This window comes from Pistacia vera, unplaced genomic scaffold (assembly GCF_008641045.1).
Source record: "Pistacia vera cultivar Batoury unplaced genomic scaffold, PisVer_v2 Contig467, whole genome shotgun sequence".
In the NCBI taxonomy this organism is placed as follows: domain Eukaryota; kingdom Viridiplantae; phylum Streptophyta; class Magnoliopsida; order Sapindales; family Anacardiaceae; genus Pistacia; species Pistacia vera.
In genome coordinates, this window is record NW_022196298.1 from 847,389 (window position 1) to 866,052 (window position 18,664).

At 33.6% G+C, this 18,664-nt stretch overlaps 2 protein-coding genes across 5 annotated transcripts; both read right to left on the bottom strand.

Annotated features, from left to right (window-relative positions):
• Nucleotides 1–374: 374 nt before the first annotated feature.
• On the bottom strand, nt 375–7,025 carry LOC116145770 (guanine nucleotide-binding protein alpha-1 subunit). Of its 4 annotated transcripts, none has more exons than XM_031431215.1 (14): nt 6,458–7,023; nt 5,403–5,577; nt 5,157–5,229; nt 4,487–4,524; nt 4,301–4,390; nt 4,041–4,118; nt 3,719–3,826; nt 3,479–3,580; nt 2,431–2,486; nt 1,930–2,064; nt 1,529–1,622; nt 1,361–1,420; nt 1,196–1,275; nt 375–868 (listed from the first exon to the last, which is right to left on the bottom strand). In XM_031431215.1, exons 2-14 carry the CDS (start codon nt 5,487–5,489, stop codon nt 691–693), a joined length of 1,179 nt encoding a protein of 392 aa, XP_031287075.1. In that variant the 5' UTR covers nt 5,490–5,577; nt 6,458–7,023; the 3' UTR covers nt 375–690. The 4 variants fall into 4 exon arrangements, with proteins under 4 accessions (XP_031287075.1, XP_031287076.1, XP_031287074.1 ...); XM_031431214.1 differs by having other exon boundaries at nt 691–868; nt 6,591–7,025; XM_031431213.1 differs by having other exon boundaries at nt 691–868; nt 5,403–5,580; nt 6,458–7,025.
• A 1,381-nt stretch (nt 7,026–8,406) lies between these two features.
• On the bottom strand, nt 8,407–10,472 carry LOC116145761 (uncharacterized hydrolase YugF). The gene is made up of 4 exons (XM_031431205.1): nt 9,698–10,472; nt 8,939–9,034; nt 8,766–8,833; nt 8,407–8,645 (listed from the first exon to the last, which is right to left on the bottom strand). The coding sequence occupies exons 1-4, from the start codon at nt 10,325–10,327 to the stop codon at nt 8,531–8,533; spliced, it is 909 nt and encodes a 302-aa protein (XP_031287065.1). The 5' UTR covers nt 10,328–10,472; the 3' UTR covers nt 8,407–8,530.
• Nucleotides 10,473–18,664: the final 8,192 nt, after the last annotated feature.

Consider the following 18,664-nt stretch of genomic DNA (forward strand, 5'->3'; position numbering starts at 1 on the left):
TTTTTTGATCATAAATTAAGGCTTATGGCATAAATTGGAGATGGTTTTGAAGTGGGCCATAAGAAATGTTTGACAGGAAAAACCATCGTTGAAGGAAACCAGGTTGCAAGAAAGATCTTTCCAAGATGAAAGGCTGGTTGGACTTGGACAACGAAAGTGGTTGTGAGTTGTGACTATTCAAAAGTGTAAACTTGGCCATGAAAATGACTTGTATCTAAAGATTTTTCTTTGAAAGAGGAATCAATACCATCATAAGTTCATAACTAGATCTGCTTTTCATATAAACCCATCTGGAAAACATATTCTAATTTCTTCAATATTTTCACTTACAAGCCAGTTGACTGATTGCTTTCAGGAATATTCCATGACTCAGAAATACACGAAACAATGCTTATAGACAATGAACTATATTAGAACAAAAATTATAAGTGACTTTTGTAAGTTTTGATGCCTGCTCTGAAGCAAAACGGACGAGATAAAAGAATTCTGGGCGGGTTTTTTCTTAATACAAATAAGCAGTCAATGAAATTATGTGGAAAAAAATTTCGTCCCCCTTCATCCGTGTAAGAAACAAATGGAATTCAGAACTTGTGCCTACGGAATGTGATATACCAGCAGTCAACAAATGGGGTGTTTCATCCAACTTTTTAACGTCCAAAATCCGACCGATTCAAAGAAATTGTTCTTTGTTCACAATAAGCCTGCCTCGAAGAGATTTCTGCGTCTCAATGTCTCATCTACTAGCTTGAAAGTTTTTTTCACAAGCTTCTGATCAAGGGCGGTGGTTCTGTAGATCTTGAAGACCCGGTCCACACGATCAGGAGTTGTGCTTTGAAAATATAACTCCTCGAACTTCTTCTTGATATACCTGAATGGGAAGTTTCCAAACATGGAATGGTCATTGGATCTTTCCTGGAAACAAACTAACAAATTATATGAAGGTCTAACTCAACCTTGAAAGCTCAGCTGGAGAATGCTGAATTTTCAAAAGGAAATCAGTTGAAGATATTTTAAGCCAATATCAGCAAATGAAATGCAGACATTATATACAAGTTCTCCTTGTAGTCAGGCAAATATTTCTTACAGTACGAGACATCTAATATAAAATGCATATTCATTTTTATGCTGAAGCTGCTTTAGCACCCAAAACTTACAACCAGAGGAAAAATGCAACTACGAAGATATGAATGCTTACTCATAGGCATGTTCAATCTCTTGTTTTCCCGTCGAAACTGGCTGGTAATCTTTGAACCACTCGCATACATTCAGTGGCACCTACAGAATACAGAACGTTAAAAAACCCAAATTGATGAAAAATTGTCAGTTACAAATAAATATGAACCGCTATATTTGGGCTTACTTTTAGAACCTTCTTTTCAAAAATATCAAACTTGTTCAGAAACAGCATGAAGGAAGTTTTCTGCATCAAAGAAACAAAATAACCCTTAAGATAAAGATCCAACTGTCCTGATACATGCTCATGCACATGCACAAACACAAATGCACAGAAAGTGGCATCGAAGGAAACCTCAAAACATGGTTGCTTCAGAACCCAGTCAAAAAGCTCCTTAGTCTCCATCATGCGGTTCTTTTGTTCATCCTCAAAGAGTGTTTGATCATACCTGAAGCACCAAAGTTGCCATGTAAGATTTTTATAATAGCAAAGATTTGTTTCAGATGTTAGCAAAAAGTGGTGGCAATTTAAATCAACTCAATGTCTATGCCAACAGTAGCAAGACCAAAATTTTAGCAACCAGATGCAACATTTTTTTTATTTTTTTAATACCTAGAAATCTACACAACTAAAATGTTATACTGAAAAACCACTAATCCGAAAAACTTAAGCTTATAGGAAAGAGCTTAACAATAGTGTTTAAGTGCTGACATATATAAAGTATAAGGGGTGAATGGAAGCAATGCAATTCTTACTCGCTGATAGCAGCACAAAATATAACAGCTGTAACGCCTTCAAATAGATGGATCCACTTCCTTCTCTCATTTCTCTGGCCTCCAACATCAAAGAGTCTATATACTTCACCACTTTTCTTATGCTCTCCTACAGGGCTGCAAAACCATGGCCAACTGTAAGTCCCTCACTAAAATTATAAAGCAAAATATAAACAAGCAAAAGGGTTATTCGCTTCAAACCACAAATTTAAGTTGCTAAAAAATACGACTATCTCCACGATGTTAACATGTGAGAAAAAACACACATATATAATTTCAATACCAGGCATCCATATGTAGGTCAAATTAATTTGTCAAAAAACAAATGGCCAAAAAAACAAGGATGTTGAAATGGTTGGACTGTAAGACTAAGAAATTAAAAAATTTATGAGAAGAAAAAGGCAATGATGATGATCAAACCATCTTATGCGGATGTCAAATAAGATGGTTTGATCATCCGCAACACTTGAATAAAATGATTACCTGAATTGAATCTCTACAACACCAGTTGTGCGAACTCTTGCATAAAGGACATCCTCCTGCAACACCAAAATATGGTGAAAAACAATTGTATGAATCATAATTTCAAGAATATATTTTCTGCAGTGCCCTGAAAAATAATTACACATACAGACACTACAATCCAATACTGTAAATGGCATATACTTAAAAAATTGACAAAAGTGGCTGATACAAGATATAGCATGTGTATAATTTAGCATTAGATACGACTGATTGTCATAAGTTATGATGTTGTATTCATGAAGGATTCGCCTATCGTACACATATTAAATCGTAATGATACGACTGATTGTCATACGTTTTCTTATTTACCGACTATAAGGACGTATTCTTTTATAATTATTATTTCCCCACAATTAACATTCTACTAGGGAAATTTATTCACTTTTCACTATCATCCCTTCCCAAGTTAAGCTACCAATAATATATTAGTAGAGCAGAAATAGAGCTCACTGAATCTCTTCAGCACATATTATTTTCATAATAAATTTATATATAAGATCACTCCAAAACTAACCAAAGATGATGAAGAAACAAAGAATGTAGATAAATAGGTAAAAAAAAAGTCCCCAAAAACCACAAGAAACCAATTATTAAGAATGAACTTGTGAAGAAAGTAATACATTGCAGACAGAATATTCCCAGATGGCCCTTGTCAAACAGTAAGAGCAAGACTAGGAGCACCAGCCAACTTAATATGTTATAGGAGAAACTATGCAAAGATAAAATTTAGTTACACCTTTCCAGGAATGGACAGGAATGGCAAGTGACTAACTAAAGAGCAGTAATATAGACACCTTAAAATTACCATTTCATGATAAACTTGATCTCTTGCAAATTCTATACAGATCCAGATATTGTTCGAATAATGATGTTTTTAGTATGCTCATTCTATCACAAGACGCTAATTCATCATGCTGTAATTGATTCTCTCTGCCCTAGTGAAAGATTCTCATTCTTTTTGAAAAGGAGGGGACAGACTCAAGCACAGATTACATATAATGTTTACCTTTGTTGGAACATAATTTGTGTCAGACAACCTTTGCAAATTGTCCATGAAATAGTTTGCACAGTCTGGAAGTTGGAGTTCATTACCACGAGCAAATGTTTCCTACATGTATAAACAACTAATTAGAATCTTAACAGTATAGCAAAGATTATTAACATATAAAAGCTCTAAATGACTGAAATAAAGCAATGAGACTGATATAGCAATCAGCATATGTGATCTACATGATGCAACAGCTACCTGAATTGCAGGATCTTTCCATAGAGTTTCTATATCATGTGCTAGCTCTCTTGTCAAACGTGGATAATCCAACCTGCTTCCGATTTCTGATAGCTTTTCTCCAAGATCCTGATAGAGAATGCCAGTTTTAAGTACATGCAACAGTTTGAACATAGAATTGAGAAAGCAAACAGCAAATACTAGATTTCGCTATATATTTCAAAAACATAAAACACAGGATAGTACAGTTTACAAACTTTAAGGTAAAAACAACATTTGGACTGAAGCAAACAAGATAATCTCACAAAGACAATGTAGTAAACAAAGAATGATGAATGCTAACCTTATTTTCACTGGATATAGCATACTTCAAGGAATCTGTTTCGTTCTGAGCCAATTCCTTCGACCCATCATACAAAATCTGTTCAAGATATTGACTACGCTTTATATTAAAGAATTAAAACCCATGCCATTTAGCTCTAAGAAGAAAATTACAACTCATCCATTATCAAACTTATATGCTTCACTATAAACAGCTGACACCATGCACACTTTGTTATTCAAAAGGGAAATAACCAACACACCCTTTCAAGTATTGCGTACTTTTATAGTCTGATAAATATTGGCATGGATGACTGAGATATAACTCTTTAGCTCCGCCTCATCAAAGCCAGTTTGGAACAGAAGCTTAATCTGTGTACAGTTACACACAAGAAAGAAAATATATTTAATCAGCATTGTCAGTAGACAGTACACTTTACAAGAGGGAATATCATTAGTATGTCTTACCTGCTTAAAAATTGTGGACTTCCCGGACTCCCCAGCACCTTAACAACAAAAATTGACTGTGTCATTTTGGTGAACCTATGATGCAAAAGAAATAAAACAGAAACTGACAAAGAATGTAGACAATAACAAGTCGAATAAGAAAGGTAAGGGAAAAAATATCAGCACTTTAGTGAGGATCATTTTAAAAATTGGAAATGGCAAGAAGTCATCAAAATTGGAAATGGCAAGAAGTCATCAAAATTGGAAAATATATGCATGAAGTGTAAAATAAATCAACAGATATCTTTGTTAAAATAAATACATTGATGAGGAAACATTTAACAACAAGAGAAACCTAGATGGCTGAAGGCATCAAGGTAAGAATAAGAATTCATCCACTGTTTGTTAAACAAGAATCTCAACTGTAGATATACGATCTTTATTATTGGAAAAGGGTGTATATTCTCCAACAAAAAAAATATGCATTATATCAAAGTCTTTTATTCCCCAAGGGCTGGAAAGCAATACCACAAAAGCTATTCATGATTCCATGAAGCAATCATCAAAAATTAAAAAAAAAAGCTTATAACTTGGAAAGCTTTAACTACCAATGTATCATCAATTTCGTGCAAAACAGAAATAAAAAATAGAAGTGAGTTAAGAACGAAAAAAGAGTCTAGAATTTACAAACCAAGTAGTAGAAGTTTCTGAATATGCCTTTCAGCCTTCGTTTCTAGCTCAATGCGTCTTTCAATTTCTGCAGTCTGGAAACGCATGTGAAAATTAAATTGATGACTAAATATTACATGAAGAAAAGAACGAGAAGATAAAAAAGAAGGAATGATTAAAGACAGTTACTCGTTGAATTACAATCAGTTGAAACCTGTAAAACTAGTAAAGGGGCAACGAAGTACATGTTTTACAAGAAACAATTCACCTGAGCATTCTCTTCAGCATCCGCTGCATTGTAACGACGGTTTCTGCTGCAGAGTAAGCCCATGTTTTCTGTTAAAATAGAGAGCATAGAAGATGCAATAGTCAAGCTCCACCACCTGTTGCTTGTGTCTTCAATTGGCTTCTATAAAGTTGACTCATAATGTAATTGAGCTAGCCTGCTTTCAAATCAAATAAGGATCACAATAAGAAATACCTCCCTCAAAAGAAGATCTAAGTAGTTAAGACACTTAACAGGTCCAGAACAAGCACATACTTCAATCACATGGTAAATATGCTAGCTTCTTACTGAAATTATATCACAGTTAGTGGGGCGAAGTAAAAATTATAAAGTTTACATGCTTGCAAGCCATTAGCTGAATGGCTCATAACCAAGTGAGGATGAGAACACAAGTACATCAATCTCATATATAAACTGAAGCCAATATAGTTAAGCCATTTTTCTATTTTTTCCTATGCTCAAACCATAAAATGTTATATACATTTTGCTGCAAATTAAACCATATTAATAGAAACTTCAAACAAATTTGCACATTTATGTGGAGAATGCATCAAGCATTAACCTTTATCAAAGAACAGAAACACAAACACACATTAGTTTTCCACTAAGAGACCAGTGCCTCAAATCACATGCCATTTCACGTGAATTTAAGTTAAGCTGAGAGGAAGAAGCATCAGCCAAAACACGTTGAAGAATGTAGAGACAATTAATACTACACAATAAATCAACTCACAGTACTGTATTTGGTATTTATGCAGACAATTAATAAAACCAGCATATTATGCAACATTAAATACACATAGCATAGGTGCTTCACTAATTTTTCTGAGTCCATATTTCTCATGGTTACCAACCCCACTATCACAATTCAATAGTTAACAGGGTTAAATTGATAGCAACTATTAAATTAACATAATCTAACCGGTTACTACACAATACAATCTACCAATTTAGCAAGAAACCTATAACTAGTACCAAATTTTCACTTTAACAAAAAGGTTCATAAACAATCACCAAGATGAGGAAAAAAGCAATACCTCTTGATCTACTACTGAGATACCAATACAAAGATCTCGGAAGAAAATTCCACCCAGATGAGGAAAAAAGAGAAAGAAAGAAAGATCTACCAAGAGAAAAAATTGGCAAATTGAAGGCAGAAAAAAGGGTTACCTTGTGAGAAGAAAGGTGAAGAATAGCAATAGAGCCAAAAGGGTTGTTGTAGATTTGGGTGAATAGAGAGTTAAAAATACAACTCTTTCTCTTTGGTTCTCACTTAATACATAAATATAAACATGGATATGTTATTTTAATGATCTTAAATGCAAATTTAAGCATAGAAATAAAACAAAGAAAGGGATAGAAAGGAATCAAGAGGTAAGGTAGTACAAATCTTGAAGAGAAAGAGAAGTAGAAAGAGCGCCGAAAGCTGCAAAGCTATCGGCTTGAGTTCAGCCTTCTTCTTCAGTCAAAGTTGAAGAAATAAAATAGTAAAAATTAAATAAAAAAATAGTATATGTAGTCTGTCTTCTCGGGAAAATACACCGCTAATAGCTGCTCTCTTTTGTTATGACCAACAACTCAGAAAGACTGAACTCCATACAGACTCAGCCTCTGCCTAATTGGTTGCTAGTACTAATAATCTGGGAAATGTTTCAGTGTATGAATCTACAAGTTCACCATCGAAGTATTGGTTTTTTTTCAGCCGTCCGATGAGATTAAACTGGTTTTGGTTGGTGGGTCATGGGTGGCAGATGAGGTTGAGGTGACAAAGTGTCGCCAACTTTAGTGTGTGTTTAGTCAAATATTCACATCGGGTTTTGTCGTTTGCTGTTTACTAATACAGTAACGCCATTACCATTACCTGAAATTCAAAGTATTTTTTTTATTTTCATTAAAAAAGAAAGAATAATACAGAAAATGACATTGTCTTAGATAAGAGAACAAGGTGAATACTTTTTCTTCTCTATACTACGATGGAGAAAAAGAAAAGGAAAAAAGAGTGGCGTATGAAGTGAGATTTTGGAGCTTTAAAAAGAAAATGACAACTTCTTCGTTGACCATTTTTTTTCCCTTTTTCTACACTCGTATGTGAACTAACCATTGTAATTTCTGGTCACTACTCTTTTGTGGTGAATTGTTGCTAATTGAATATAATATATATATATACTACTTGGTGAGGTATACGTAGGCAATAAAATAAAAATATTAAAATAAGCTTTTTAAACATAGTGATGATTTATGAACTTCTTGATGGGATTTGTTATGATGGTAATATAAAGTTAAAAAACAAAATTAAAAAAAATATATTATAAGTGATGTAGGGGTATGGTTTGAACTTCAGAAAATGAGCTTTCAAACAACCTGGAAAGAGGAAGAATGTGTTAATCTTGGTCACATACATTGAACCAGATGAATAATAAAATCAATATATTTGTATACTTAAATAATATAATGGAGTTTGGTAAAGAATTTAGAGAGTTTTGTGATAAACAACATTTTCTTTTTACAGTACATAGTAATAGCTCTTACCGACCAACCTCTCCTTACTAGGGGACTATTTTAATCAAAGCATCATGTTAAATTACTACATGTCACTTCCCTAAAGGTGACATTATTCTTGATGTCTACTTACATGCTTTGATATATACGTTTAGATACTGTCAAGATCTTAATTATTTTAAGATAATACTAGAAAAATAGGAATAATCCAGTAAAATATAAATCTCTAACCCCAAGAGGTTGACATGACACTCAACGAGTTTTGTTTATTTTTTTAAGTTTTTTGGTTGAATCATCTATTAAAATAATATTATGATTTATCTGGTCTTTGAACCTGCATGTATTTAGTCAAGGGTGCAAGCAATAATTCTATTGGGTTTGTTTATGGGCAATAATAATTCTGTTGGGTTCACCTATGGCCCAAAAAAATTGACCCACATGTGAAACTGGGTTCATATGTCGAAGACGGATCAACTTTATTCATAATTAAATAAAATTCCATGCCATGAGCAAGTCATCGCTTTTCCAAATTCACCCAAGCATTACATGCAGCAATTGGTTTAGCCTCTGGCTAGTTTAATGAAAACCCACATCTCATTACATCAATTTAATCAGGGGGCACATAAGAAATTTTTGACAATGTTGTTGAACAATTGAGGGTTCTCAATTTGGGGCACATGGGACGTCTTTTCTATTACTTCCAGCCTCGCCTTCTCCCCTAGAAGCCTGCAAATCACCATTCGCCATAGTCAAAAATGCTTTCAATTTGATTATGACTCTCAACTCTGAAATCAAAATAATTAGTCAATGAAGTGGTTGGTAGGTTGAAGTTATTAGGGTTCATACTCCTTCAGTTCAGTAGCCATCTTCAAAGGAAATATCTGGTCTTGGTCTCCCCATAGGATCAACACATCCTACACAACAAAATGCATCGCCAGAATAAGCGGCTAATTGATTAAATCTTTTATAAAATGACATGTTGGTAGCTGGACAGAAAGGGATGGAGGGTAATTGAGAACCTGTTGAAGTGGGGAAAGGTTTGCAGTATCGTCCTTTCCAAGGGTGAGTCCCTTTAGGAGTTCCATCTTCTCCTTCCTGTTGTTTGAGTACAATTTCTGCAACCACAAACTCCCATTTCATCTCCTCTCTTCAAGCTTTTCACCGTTTTTATTAGACTTAATAAAACAATTAAGTTGATTATTATGAAAGCATTTTGGTTATTGCATTACATAGCTTTTTAAAAACCAAGATTCAACCACCAAAATCATTTGAACATTTGATCTTAATTGTCTATTTTTCGTTAATCCTAATACAATCCGGCATTTTAAACAGCATTACTTCGAAAGCGTATACCTAAACCTAATAAGAACAATTTAAGAATCGGGTTTTGGGGAATGGATGAGAGTGGTCAGACCAAACAAGACTTTTTGTATGTACAATTCACTTAGTAAGTTCACCCACCAAATTAAGAATCTATGCAATGTACACGTATCACAAAATTAAATTTATGTATGGCCCCATGCATTTTATTATATAGTTTTACGTGGCACTTAACTATAGGATAAGTGGCTAACAGCTATATAATATCCTCTAATAAATTCATTGCTCCACCAAAAGTGTAAAACTTTTCTTAAAGTGCTGAAAAGGAAAGATCACCAATGGCAAAATCTCCTATATTGAAAAAATATTTCTTGCCCATTATGAAATTATTGCCTTCCTCTTCTTCAACGAAATAAAAAACAAGAAAAAAATTAAATAAATAAATAAATAAAACTTACCTCAACAAAATCATTGAGGAAAAAATCAGGAATGATACTGAGTTTCTTGGAGACGGCTAAGCCGGTTAACGTCCTCAACTGCGACGGCGTTTCCGGCAACATAAGATGCTCGATACTCTGCAGTTTCGCCCTCTTCAACAAGGCGTCGTTATCACTGCGTTTCATGTTAACACCGGAGCTCGCAATCACGACTTTCTCCACCTTATCCGGCCACATTTTCGCCATATGATACGCCACGAACCCGCCGTAGCTGGTGCCCATAACGGAGAACTTTTTCACACCGATGCTTTCCAGCAACTTCCCGACAGAAAGCGCTTGAAAAACCTCTGATCTTTCTGCGGACTTCGTTGTGGAATTTCCGAAAAAGATGAGGTCAGGAACGTAGACATGAAAGTGAGGGGCGAAGAATTGAACCTGTTTGCGCCACTGCCAGATAGCGACGGGGCCGAAGCCGTGAATAAGAACGAGTGAAGGTTTTTGGAGGGTGATTTGATCGGGGTTGGGACCCCAGAAGTGGATTGTTGTTCCGTTTTTCAAGTCGAGGGTTTGTGAGGTGAGGCCGGAGGAGGTGAAGCAACGGCGAAGGTAAAGGCTGTAAAGGGAAACGAGGCTGAGGAAGGAAGGGGCCATGGTGGGAACGTTTTGAGGTTAGGCCATGGCAGAGAAATTTATTATGAAGTGTGAAAGAGTATGATTATTATTTATTAGTAGTGATTTTCCTTGGTGTTTATTTTAGGTGGTGGAGAAATGGTTATTGATTTTTTGCTGAAATTACGAGGTTGGTTATTGGGTTGTTTACCTAAGAAAATAAGAGAGATTTGTCATTAAATGTTTAGCAGCAACTGTGTATGATTTTTATTTTAGTGGGGATGGGGTATTTTGGTAAATATGCATGTTTAGGTTATAATTTTTAAATGAAGAGTGATTTTACATATGCAAAATAAATATATAAATTTATGTGATTTTTTTTTTATTGTCACGCTACCTTTTTTTTTTTTTTTTTTTTTTTGTGATCAGGGTTATTTGAGCTAGCTTACGCACACATCAACTAATCTTCTAGGGTCATAAAGTTAATAGTTAGGTAAATTCTCTCAGTAGTCACCCCTATTAGCAACCCAGATAGATCGAACTCAAGACCTTTTAAGTAATACACTAAATCACGCTATCTATTCATCTATGATTCTCGAATATTTATAGAGCTAATTTTTTATATATTTTAAAATAATATTGTATGTAAAACTTTTTACATAAATTTATTTATACAAATTGATGTGGTACAAAATAAATAAATAAATCTATATACAAAACCAACTCAACAAAAAAGTAATTAGATTATAGATACCTTAAATATAAAATTCAAAAACTGATTAACGAAATATTAATATCAATAACAAGATTTGAAAAGAGTGAAATAATAAATAGAAACCATCTTTAAGTAGTCGAGTGGTTCAATAAAGATTCTTAGGTGTATAACTAAAGAGATCCTAAATTCGAATCCCTCTTAGATTGCTAATAAAAGTAACTAATAAAACTATTACTAGATAAATAATTTAAGGATCATGAAAAATTAAATGAAGTAAAAATAAAATGAACCAAATATCTAAAATCATAAAATAAATAAATAAATAAATAGAAAGATTAATAACAATAAATAAATGAATAGAAAGATTAATAACTACAAGAGGAGACTGTCATTTCAATAAGGAGAAGAAATAATATACACATATTTTAAAGTTTGATAAAATTGCATCAAATTATTGATGTCACTAAAGTACTGTCTTCTTTAGTTATTGCAAGTTGCAACAGTAGTGAGGGGGACATAAAATTTTAAAATAACATAAATAATCACACTTGTTATATAATATGTTAAAATTTATAATAACTATCATAAAATATTATAAATGTTTCATGCTTCTATGTATCTCTAGAAGTCACTAGTTTTTATTTGAGATTATGAAGGGGCGTACGGGCTAGGGCAAGCTCTTGACAATGAGGCAATTTTGAAGATTTTGCACAAGGTAGATGCCATTGTTAAATGAGAGTTGGTGTCGTTCTATTAGAAAAGAGAAGTGTGTGGAAATAATTTGTTTAATAAAATTGAGGAAGGTCGGTTTGGTAGGATCTTTTGTATTGACGATGGTGACCATCTTTTATGATATATATATATTTTTTAATGTAGTCAAGACCATCTTGGCGTGACTACCGTATACATAATCAACCAAGCTCTCCTAATAATGTATGTCAAATTTTTTGTGCACATTTATTACTTTCCAAACCTCTTGGGTGTGTTTGTTATTTTTCCCATACCTTGAGCGCAAAACTGTCATTCTCCTCTTGGTAATTGGGATAATCCAATTGGAATCTCTTATCTTATATCACTATCCTTAGTTTTATCTCGCTTACTCATATTAAAATAATTTTCAACAGATTTTCTAAATCAACACTCCGATAGCTTATGTCACACTACCCTTTGCCATAATGTCAATGAGTTTGGTTCACAAAATTTCCCAACAAATTATAGCAAGTTGCCATAGTTTAAAGAAGTGATAGAACATACTCAAAATAACATACAAGATTAAGGGGAAATTAGATAAAATTGACACATTTAGACAATCTCTAACCCATTGCATCAATTTGGTGCAAAATTGCATCAAATTGGTGCAAAACACTATTTCATCTCAACCTACAACACCAAATATTACGCCAAAAAAAATATTCTTTAGAATATTCTTTTTTTTCTTTTATTGTAATAATCAACAATTAATCTATTTCACTTATTATTTTTGTATATATTAATTAAATATTGTGAATGATATTTTTATTAAATAATAATTATTTTGAAAATTATACTAATTTAATAAAATTAGCATTTATTTAATCAAATAAACTTACATTAATATAGAAAAACATTACATCTAATTAAAATGATAAAAAAAAAATCAACAACACAAAGGTAAAATTCCATATTGATAGTAATTTAATTTTCCGAATTAGTATGTTCTTCCACAAATGATCATTTATGCATTTTGAAGAGCATGATGAGCCTCTGTATCCTTGATTTGTTTATGTCGAGCAGAAAATTTTGAAATCGGACATTCTCATCTACGATAATTTCAACTTCGGGAGTTGGCGCTTCCATCTGATTCTCAATCGATGCATCAACATTACGTTCATCCTCGATTATCATGTTGTACATAATAATACACGCATCATTATTCATGTAATACATTTTTTCCCCAAAAACTTGTCGGTCCTGCCACAATTGCAAATCGCGATTGGAGAACTCCAAACGCACTGTCCACATCTTTCAAGAGAACTATTCAAAAAGAAAATCGAAAGCCGCTGCATTTTCAATCAGGGCAACTCAGCTAGAGCACAAAATTATGAAATCCAATGAAAAAATTGGCTTTGGCAGAATATCGAGAAGATAACAAAATTTTATTCAGGATTTGAATTCTATACCGATCCAAGCTTACGTGAGTTTTTTCAAAATGAGCATTAAGAATTATGCAAAAAAGAGCTCAACGACAAGTTCAAGAATCTCAAAATAACTCTAGTTCTTTTCAATATTTTGATGATCTTACTGGTTCGGAACTAATCTACAGGAATATTAAATTGTTATTTGAGTTTATGGTTGTATTTTCTTTTAATTTTAGTGTTTTTAAATTAGTGTTAATTTTTATTTTGAGTTATTGTAGTTTAATATTTGCATTGAATAAAGTTCTATTTTTAATTTTTCATCATTTTTTAAATTATATCATTATTATTATAAATAATAATCAAATTAAATTAAATACAAATACTCAAATTTGGTGTGATTTTTGGTGTAAAATTTAATACTCAAATTAACTTAACAAAATTAAAACAAAAAACAAAAAAAAGCAAAATAAAAAAAAAAATATATATATATATTTTATTTACGGTACAGTATTGCGCCATTTTGGCATGGTTGGTGCTCCAATTTGGTGTTTTTTACGCCATTTTGGCGTGGGTTGGAGATGCCCTTAAGGGGTCTTCAAATAAAATAACTGTTAGAATTGAGAGGGCAAGAAAGGTAATTTGAAAATAACCAAAGGATGCCCAGAGATATTTTTGAGAAGGCAATAGAGACCATTGAAAGGTAGGCTCAAAAGATATTTTTAGATAAATTCAATCGTATTGTATTGAATTATATTGAATTGGGAATACATCACTAATAAGTGCATGAAAATACACTTATACTTAGTGGTTTATAGGTATCGTTTGTGGAAAATTAGGATTAATTGTATGAATTAACTTAATTATTTCATAAATATACTTTTTGAGATTACAGGTATTTTTGTTGTGTTTTCAGGGCATACAAACTTAAAAATAATATTCGGATGAAAGATGACGTTGGCAAAAGAATTTATAATTATTAAAAATACATAGTTTGAGAATCAGAGTTGAAATGAGGAAGATATGACTTATTTAGCATGGAACAAGAAATCTGGAAAATGCTCCAGTTTTGAGAATGCTTCAGTCTTTTGATGATCATTTGAGCTGTAGATCCCTATTTGGATGATTCTTAGACCATTTGGAAGCTGACTTGAAGGGCTATAATTATTATGTTTATGACTTCTTCAGATTCTGACTTTTTGGTGTTCAAATTGGAAGATCTTTCAGCACCACGACATTTAGATTCTGGTTTGGAAAAGGCATGTCCAGGAGGCAGAAACTTCGTGAAGCTACCATAAATTCTTCCAAACGAATTGGGAGCCGTTCCATATATTCTTGTGAAGCTCTAAAGTCTAGTTTACGGAGAGTCAGTGCAGGAATCCTAATTCTACGAATTCTATCTAGTCTAATCTGAATTTGATTCTCTTATTTTGTATAGGGCTTTTCCATTAATTTTTTCACAACCCTAGCATTATAAAATGATGTTTTTAGGAATTTTTAAAGTAAGAGGAGAATATAAAGAACAAAGGCTCCGTTTGGTTCAAAATTTGGGGGTTTTGGAAAAAGTTTTTTGAAAAAAGTTAAAAAAAAGTTGAATTGGGCGGGTATTACGATGTAAGATTTATAAATTACTAAAATATCCCATATATTTGTTTTTTTACAAAATACCCCCTATAATAAAACATTAAAAGTTAACAAAAATACCCCTAACCCACCCTCAAACACCCCCAGTCGGCCACCACCACCAGAGGTGGCCGGAGTCGCCTTATGGGCGCATGACTGGCTGGATCTTGCCGGTCATGCGCCGATATGGCCTTTTCCGACCAGATCTACGGCCAGATCTGGCCGTCAACCGCCAGATCTGGCCGTATTTGCTCTCAACGACGGCCAATAAATGGTCGTCGTTGATGGTCAACGACGACCGTTTGTTTGGCCGTCGTTGATGGTCAACGACGACCGTTTGTTTGGCCGTCGTGACCGACTGTTACGGCCGAAGATCTGGCCGTCAACGGCCAGATCTTTGGCCTTAGATCTGGCCTTTTCCGGCCAGATCCACCGTGGATCTGGCCGGAAAAGGCTAGATCGGCGCACTACCGGCCAGATTCAACCGGTAGTGCGCCATCCTACCAGATTTCGGCCATTTTTCGACGGTGGTGGCCGGAATCTGGTAAATGTAGATTATTGGAGTGTTTTTGTAATTTTAAAAAAAATATTTAGGGGTATTTAATTAAATTAACAAATTTAGAGGGTTTAAAAAAATTGAATAATATTGAAAATAGTATTCCCAAAAATGAGGGCTGCGTTTGGTTCAAAATTTGGGGGTTTTGGAAAAAGTTTTTTGAAAAAAGTTAAAAAAAAGTTGAATTGGGCGGGTATTACGAGGTAAAATTTATAAATTAATAAAATCTCCTTTATGTTTATTTTTTTACAAAATACCCCCTATAATAAAACATTAAAAGTTAACAAAAATACCCCTAACCCACCCTCAAACACCCCCAGCCGGCGACCACCACCGGAGGTGGCCGGAGTCGCCGTATGGGCGNTTTTTTTGTGTAAGTAAACTTTATATAAAAGAAGAAAAGAATGTAAAGAGACCTTAAAAAGCGGCCAACGAACCGCAGGACATACCTACAGTTAGGTGCAAAAGAATGATGTTATGTAAGTCAATCCCTTGACCTCTCTCTTTTTTACATTCCTTTTACTAAGGAAATGGAACCAATAAGATCCAAGAGAGAAAACAAATAGGCCAACCTACCGCAGGACACGCCCTGCGTTAGGTTCAACATTTTCCAAAATAAAGATCTAATGCCTACGCATGCACACCACAAACATTTACACATAAAGTCCACAACCCACACAATGAAAGGTCCAAAATCACAACGGCAAGCCTAGTACTACCACATGCCGTGATGTCACCATCCAACATCTCCCCAACACCACCAAGAACCCATCATAACATATCCTCCCATTCCATCAACTCTCATGAGATCTCTTGAAAATGGAATTTGGTAGCCCCTAATTCTCGGTAGAGGTAAACGGTTCGGAGTACCCTGTATATTCGGGAGAAAGAATTGGAATCGAAATCGCACTGCTCAGGTTTCCCAAAAAAGGAATCAGAACCGAAACTTCATAGTACAGATTCTTAAATTCAAGGAATCAAAACCTAAAATGAAGGTTTCGGTTCTTTTTCTTGGTACCCTATAAAAAATAATTAGCCCCCTATTAGTTTAAAAAATAACAAAAATACCTTAAAAGTTTACAAAGACACCCCTAAAAAATTTTGATTACTCATTCATTTGTGTCCAGTGTTGACTCATTAATCCTCTAATCTCTAGGAAACACTTGAATTCAATCAATTCATCACAATTCACATAAAATTTCTTAATCAAAACCAAAACACAAACAATTAATTAAATTAATTAAACAATCATATTATAAATCTATAATTTAATATTTTAATTAATTAAATTTCTAATCATTTAATTAAGTATTGTACTAATGTTTATAATGGATTATTATAATTAATTAAATAATCATACTATAAATCTATAATGTAATATTATAATTAATTAAATTTTTAATCATTTAATTAAGTAATGTACTAATATAGTAAATATACTCAATAATAAAGAGATCAAGAGAGATTGAAAAAGACTTAAACAGAAGAATTGGAGAAGATCATCATCAACTTTTTTTTTTTTTTTATAAAATTGCATCAAATTATTGGTGTCACTAAACTACGTCTTCTTTAGTTATTGCAAGTTGCAACAGTAGTGAGGGGGACACAAAATTTTAAAATAACATAAATAATCACACTTGTTATATAATATGTTAAAATTTATAATAACTATCATAAAATATTATAAATGTTTCATGCTTCTATGTATCTCTAGAAGTCACTAGTTTTTATTTGAGATTATGAAGGGACGTACGGGCTAGGGCAAGCTCTTGACAAGGAGGCAATTTTGAAGATTTTGCACAAGGTAGATGCCATTGTTAAATGAGAGTTGGTGTCGTTCTATTAGAAAAGAGAAGTGTGTGGAAATAATTTGTTTAATAAAATTGAGGAAGTTCGGTTTGGTAGGATCTTTTGTATTGACGATGGTGACCATCTTTTATGATATATATATATTTTTTAATGTAGTCAAGACCATCTTGGCGTGACTACCGTATACATAATCAACCAAGCTGTCCTAATAATGTATGTCAAATTTTTTGTGCACATTTATTACTTTCCAAACCTCTTGGGTGTGTTTGTTATTTTTCCCATACCTTGAGCGCAAAACTGTCATTCTCCTCTTGGTAATTGGGATAATCCAATTGGAATCTCTTATCTTATATCACTATCCTTAGTTTTATCTCGCTTACTCATATTATAATAATTTTCAACAGATTTTCTAAATCAACACTCTAATAGCTTATGTCACACTACCCTTTGCCATAATGTCAATGAGTTTGGTTCACAAAATTTCCCAACAAATTATAGCAAGTTGCCATAGTTTAAAGAAGTGATAGAACATACTCAAAATAACATGCAAGATTAAGGGGAAATTAGATAAAATTGACACATTTAAGGGGTCTTCAGGAAAATAACCGTTAGAATTGAGAGGGCAACAAAGGTAATTTGAAAAAAGCCAAAGTATGCCTGAGATATATTTTTGAGAAGACAAGAGAGACCATTGAAAGGTATGCTCGAAAGATATTTTTAGATGAATTTAATCGTATCGTATTGAATTATATTGAATTGGGAATACATCATTGATGTTGTGCCCCAGGAAATAAAGGGCTGACGTGGGAAAGTCACGTGAAGGGCGACCTGCTCCCGTCAGAGCAGCACGCACACGTCAGACCTGTCAAGTGATGTGGAGCCCACACGCGTCCATTCTCCTGCAACAAGTCGTGCGATGTCAGCTTGGAAAAAGGGAAACGGGACATAAAGCCAGATTATGTACTGACAATTATACCGAACCACGGATTTAGTGATGATTATACGCCTCGATTCAGTATAAAATAGGGAAGACCCCTTCATTAAGGGGATTCGGCCATTTTACATTCAAAGAAAGAACAAACGGAAATCTCTCTCTTGTAAACTTTGCTTTGACTTTTTCGTCTGATGTAAGTCAGCTCGCGACCGCGACCTGACACCCACTAATATCAATACAAATCAGTGGACGTAGGACTTGCTATCTCAGCGTCCGAACCACTTAAAAACTCCCTCTACAGCTATTTTACTTTTCTTATAGTCTATTTTCACGTGCATCGAACAGTCAATTGATATTATACACGTAAAAATTCGTTGGTGTAAAAATGAGCATCAACAATTGATAAGTGCTTGAAAATACACTTATACTTACTACTTAGTGGTTTACAGGTATCGTTTGTGAGAAATTAAGATTAATTTATATGAATTAACTTAATTGTTTCATAAATGCATTTTTCGGGATTACGGGTATTTTATTGTGTTTTTAGGGTATAAAAACATAAATATAATATTTGGATGAAAGACGATGTTGGCGAAAGAATTTTTGATTATTAGAAACACACTGTTTG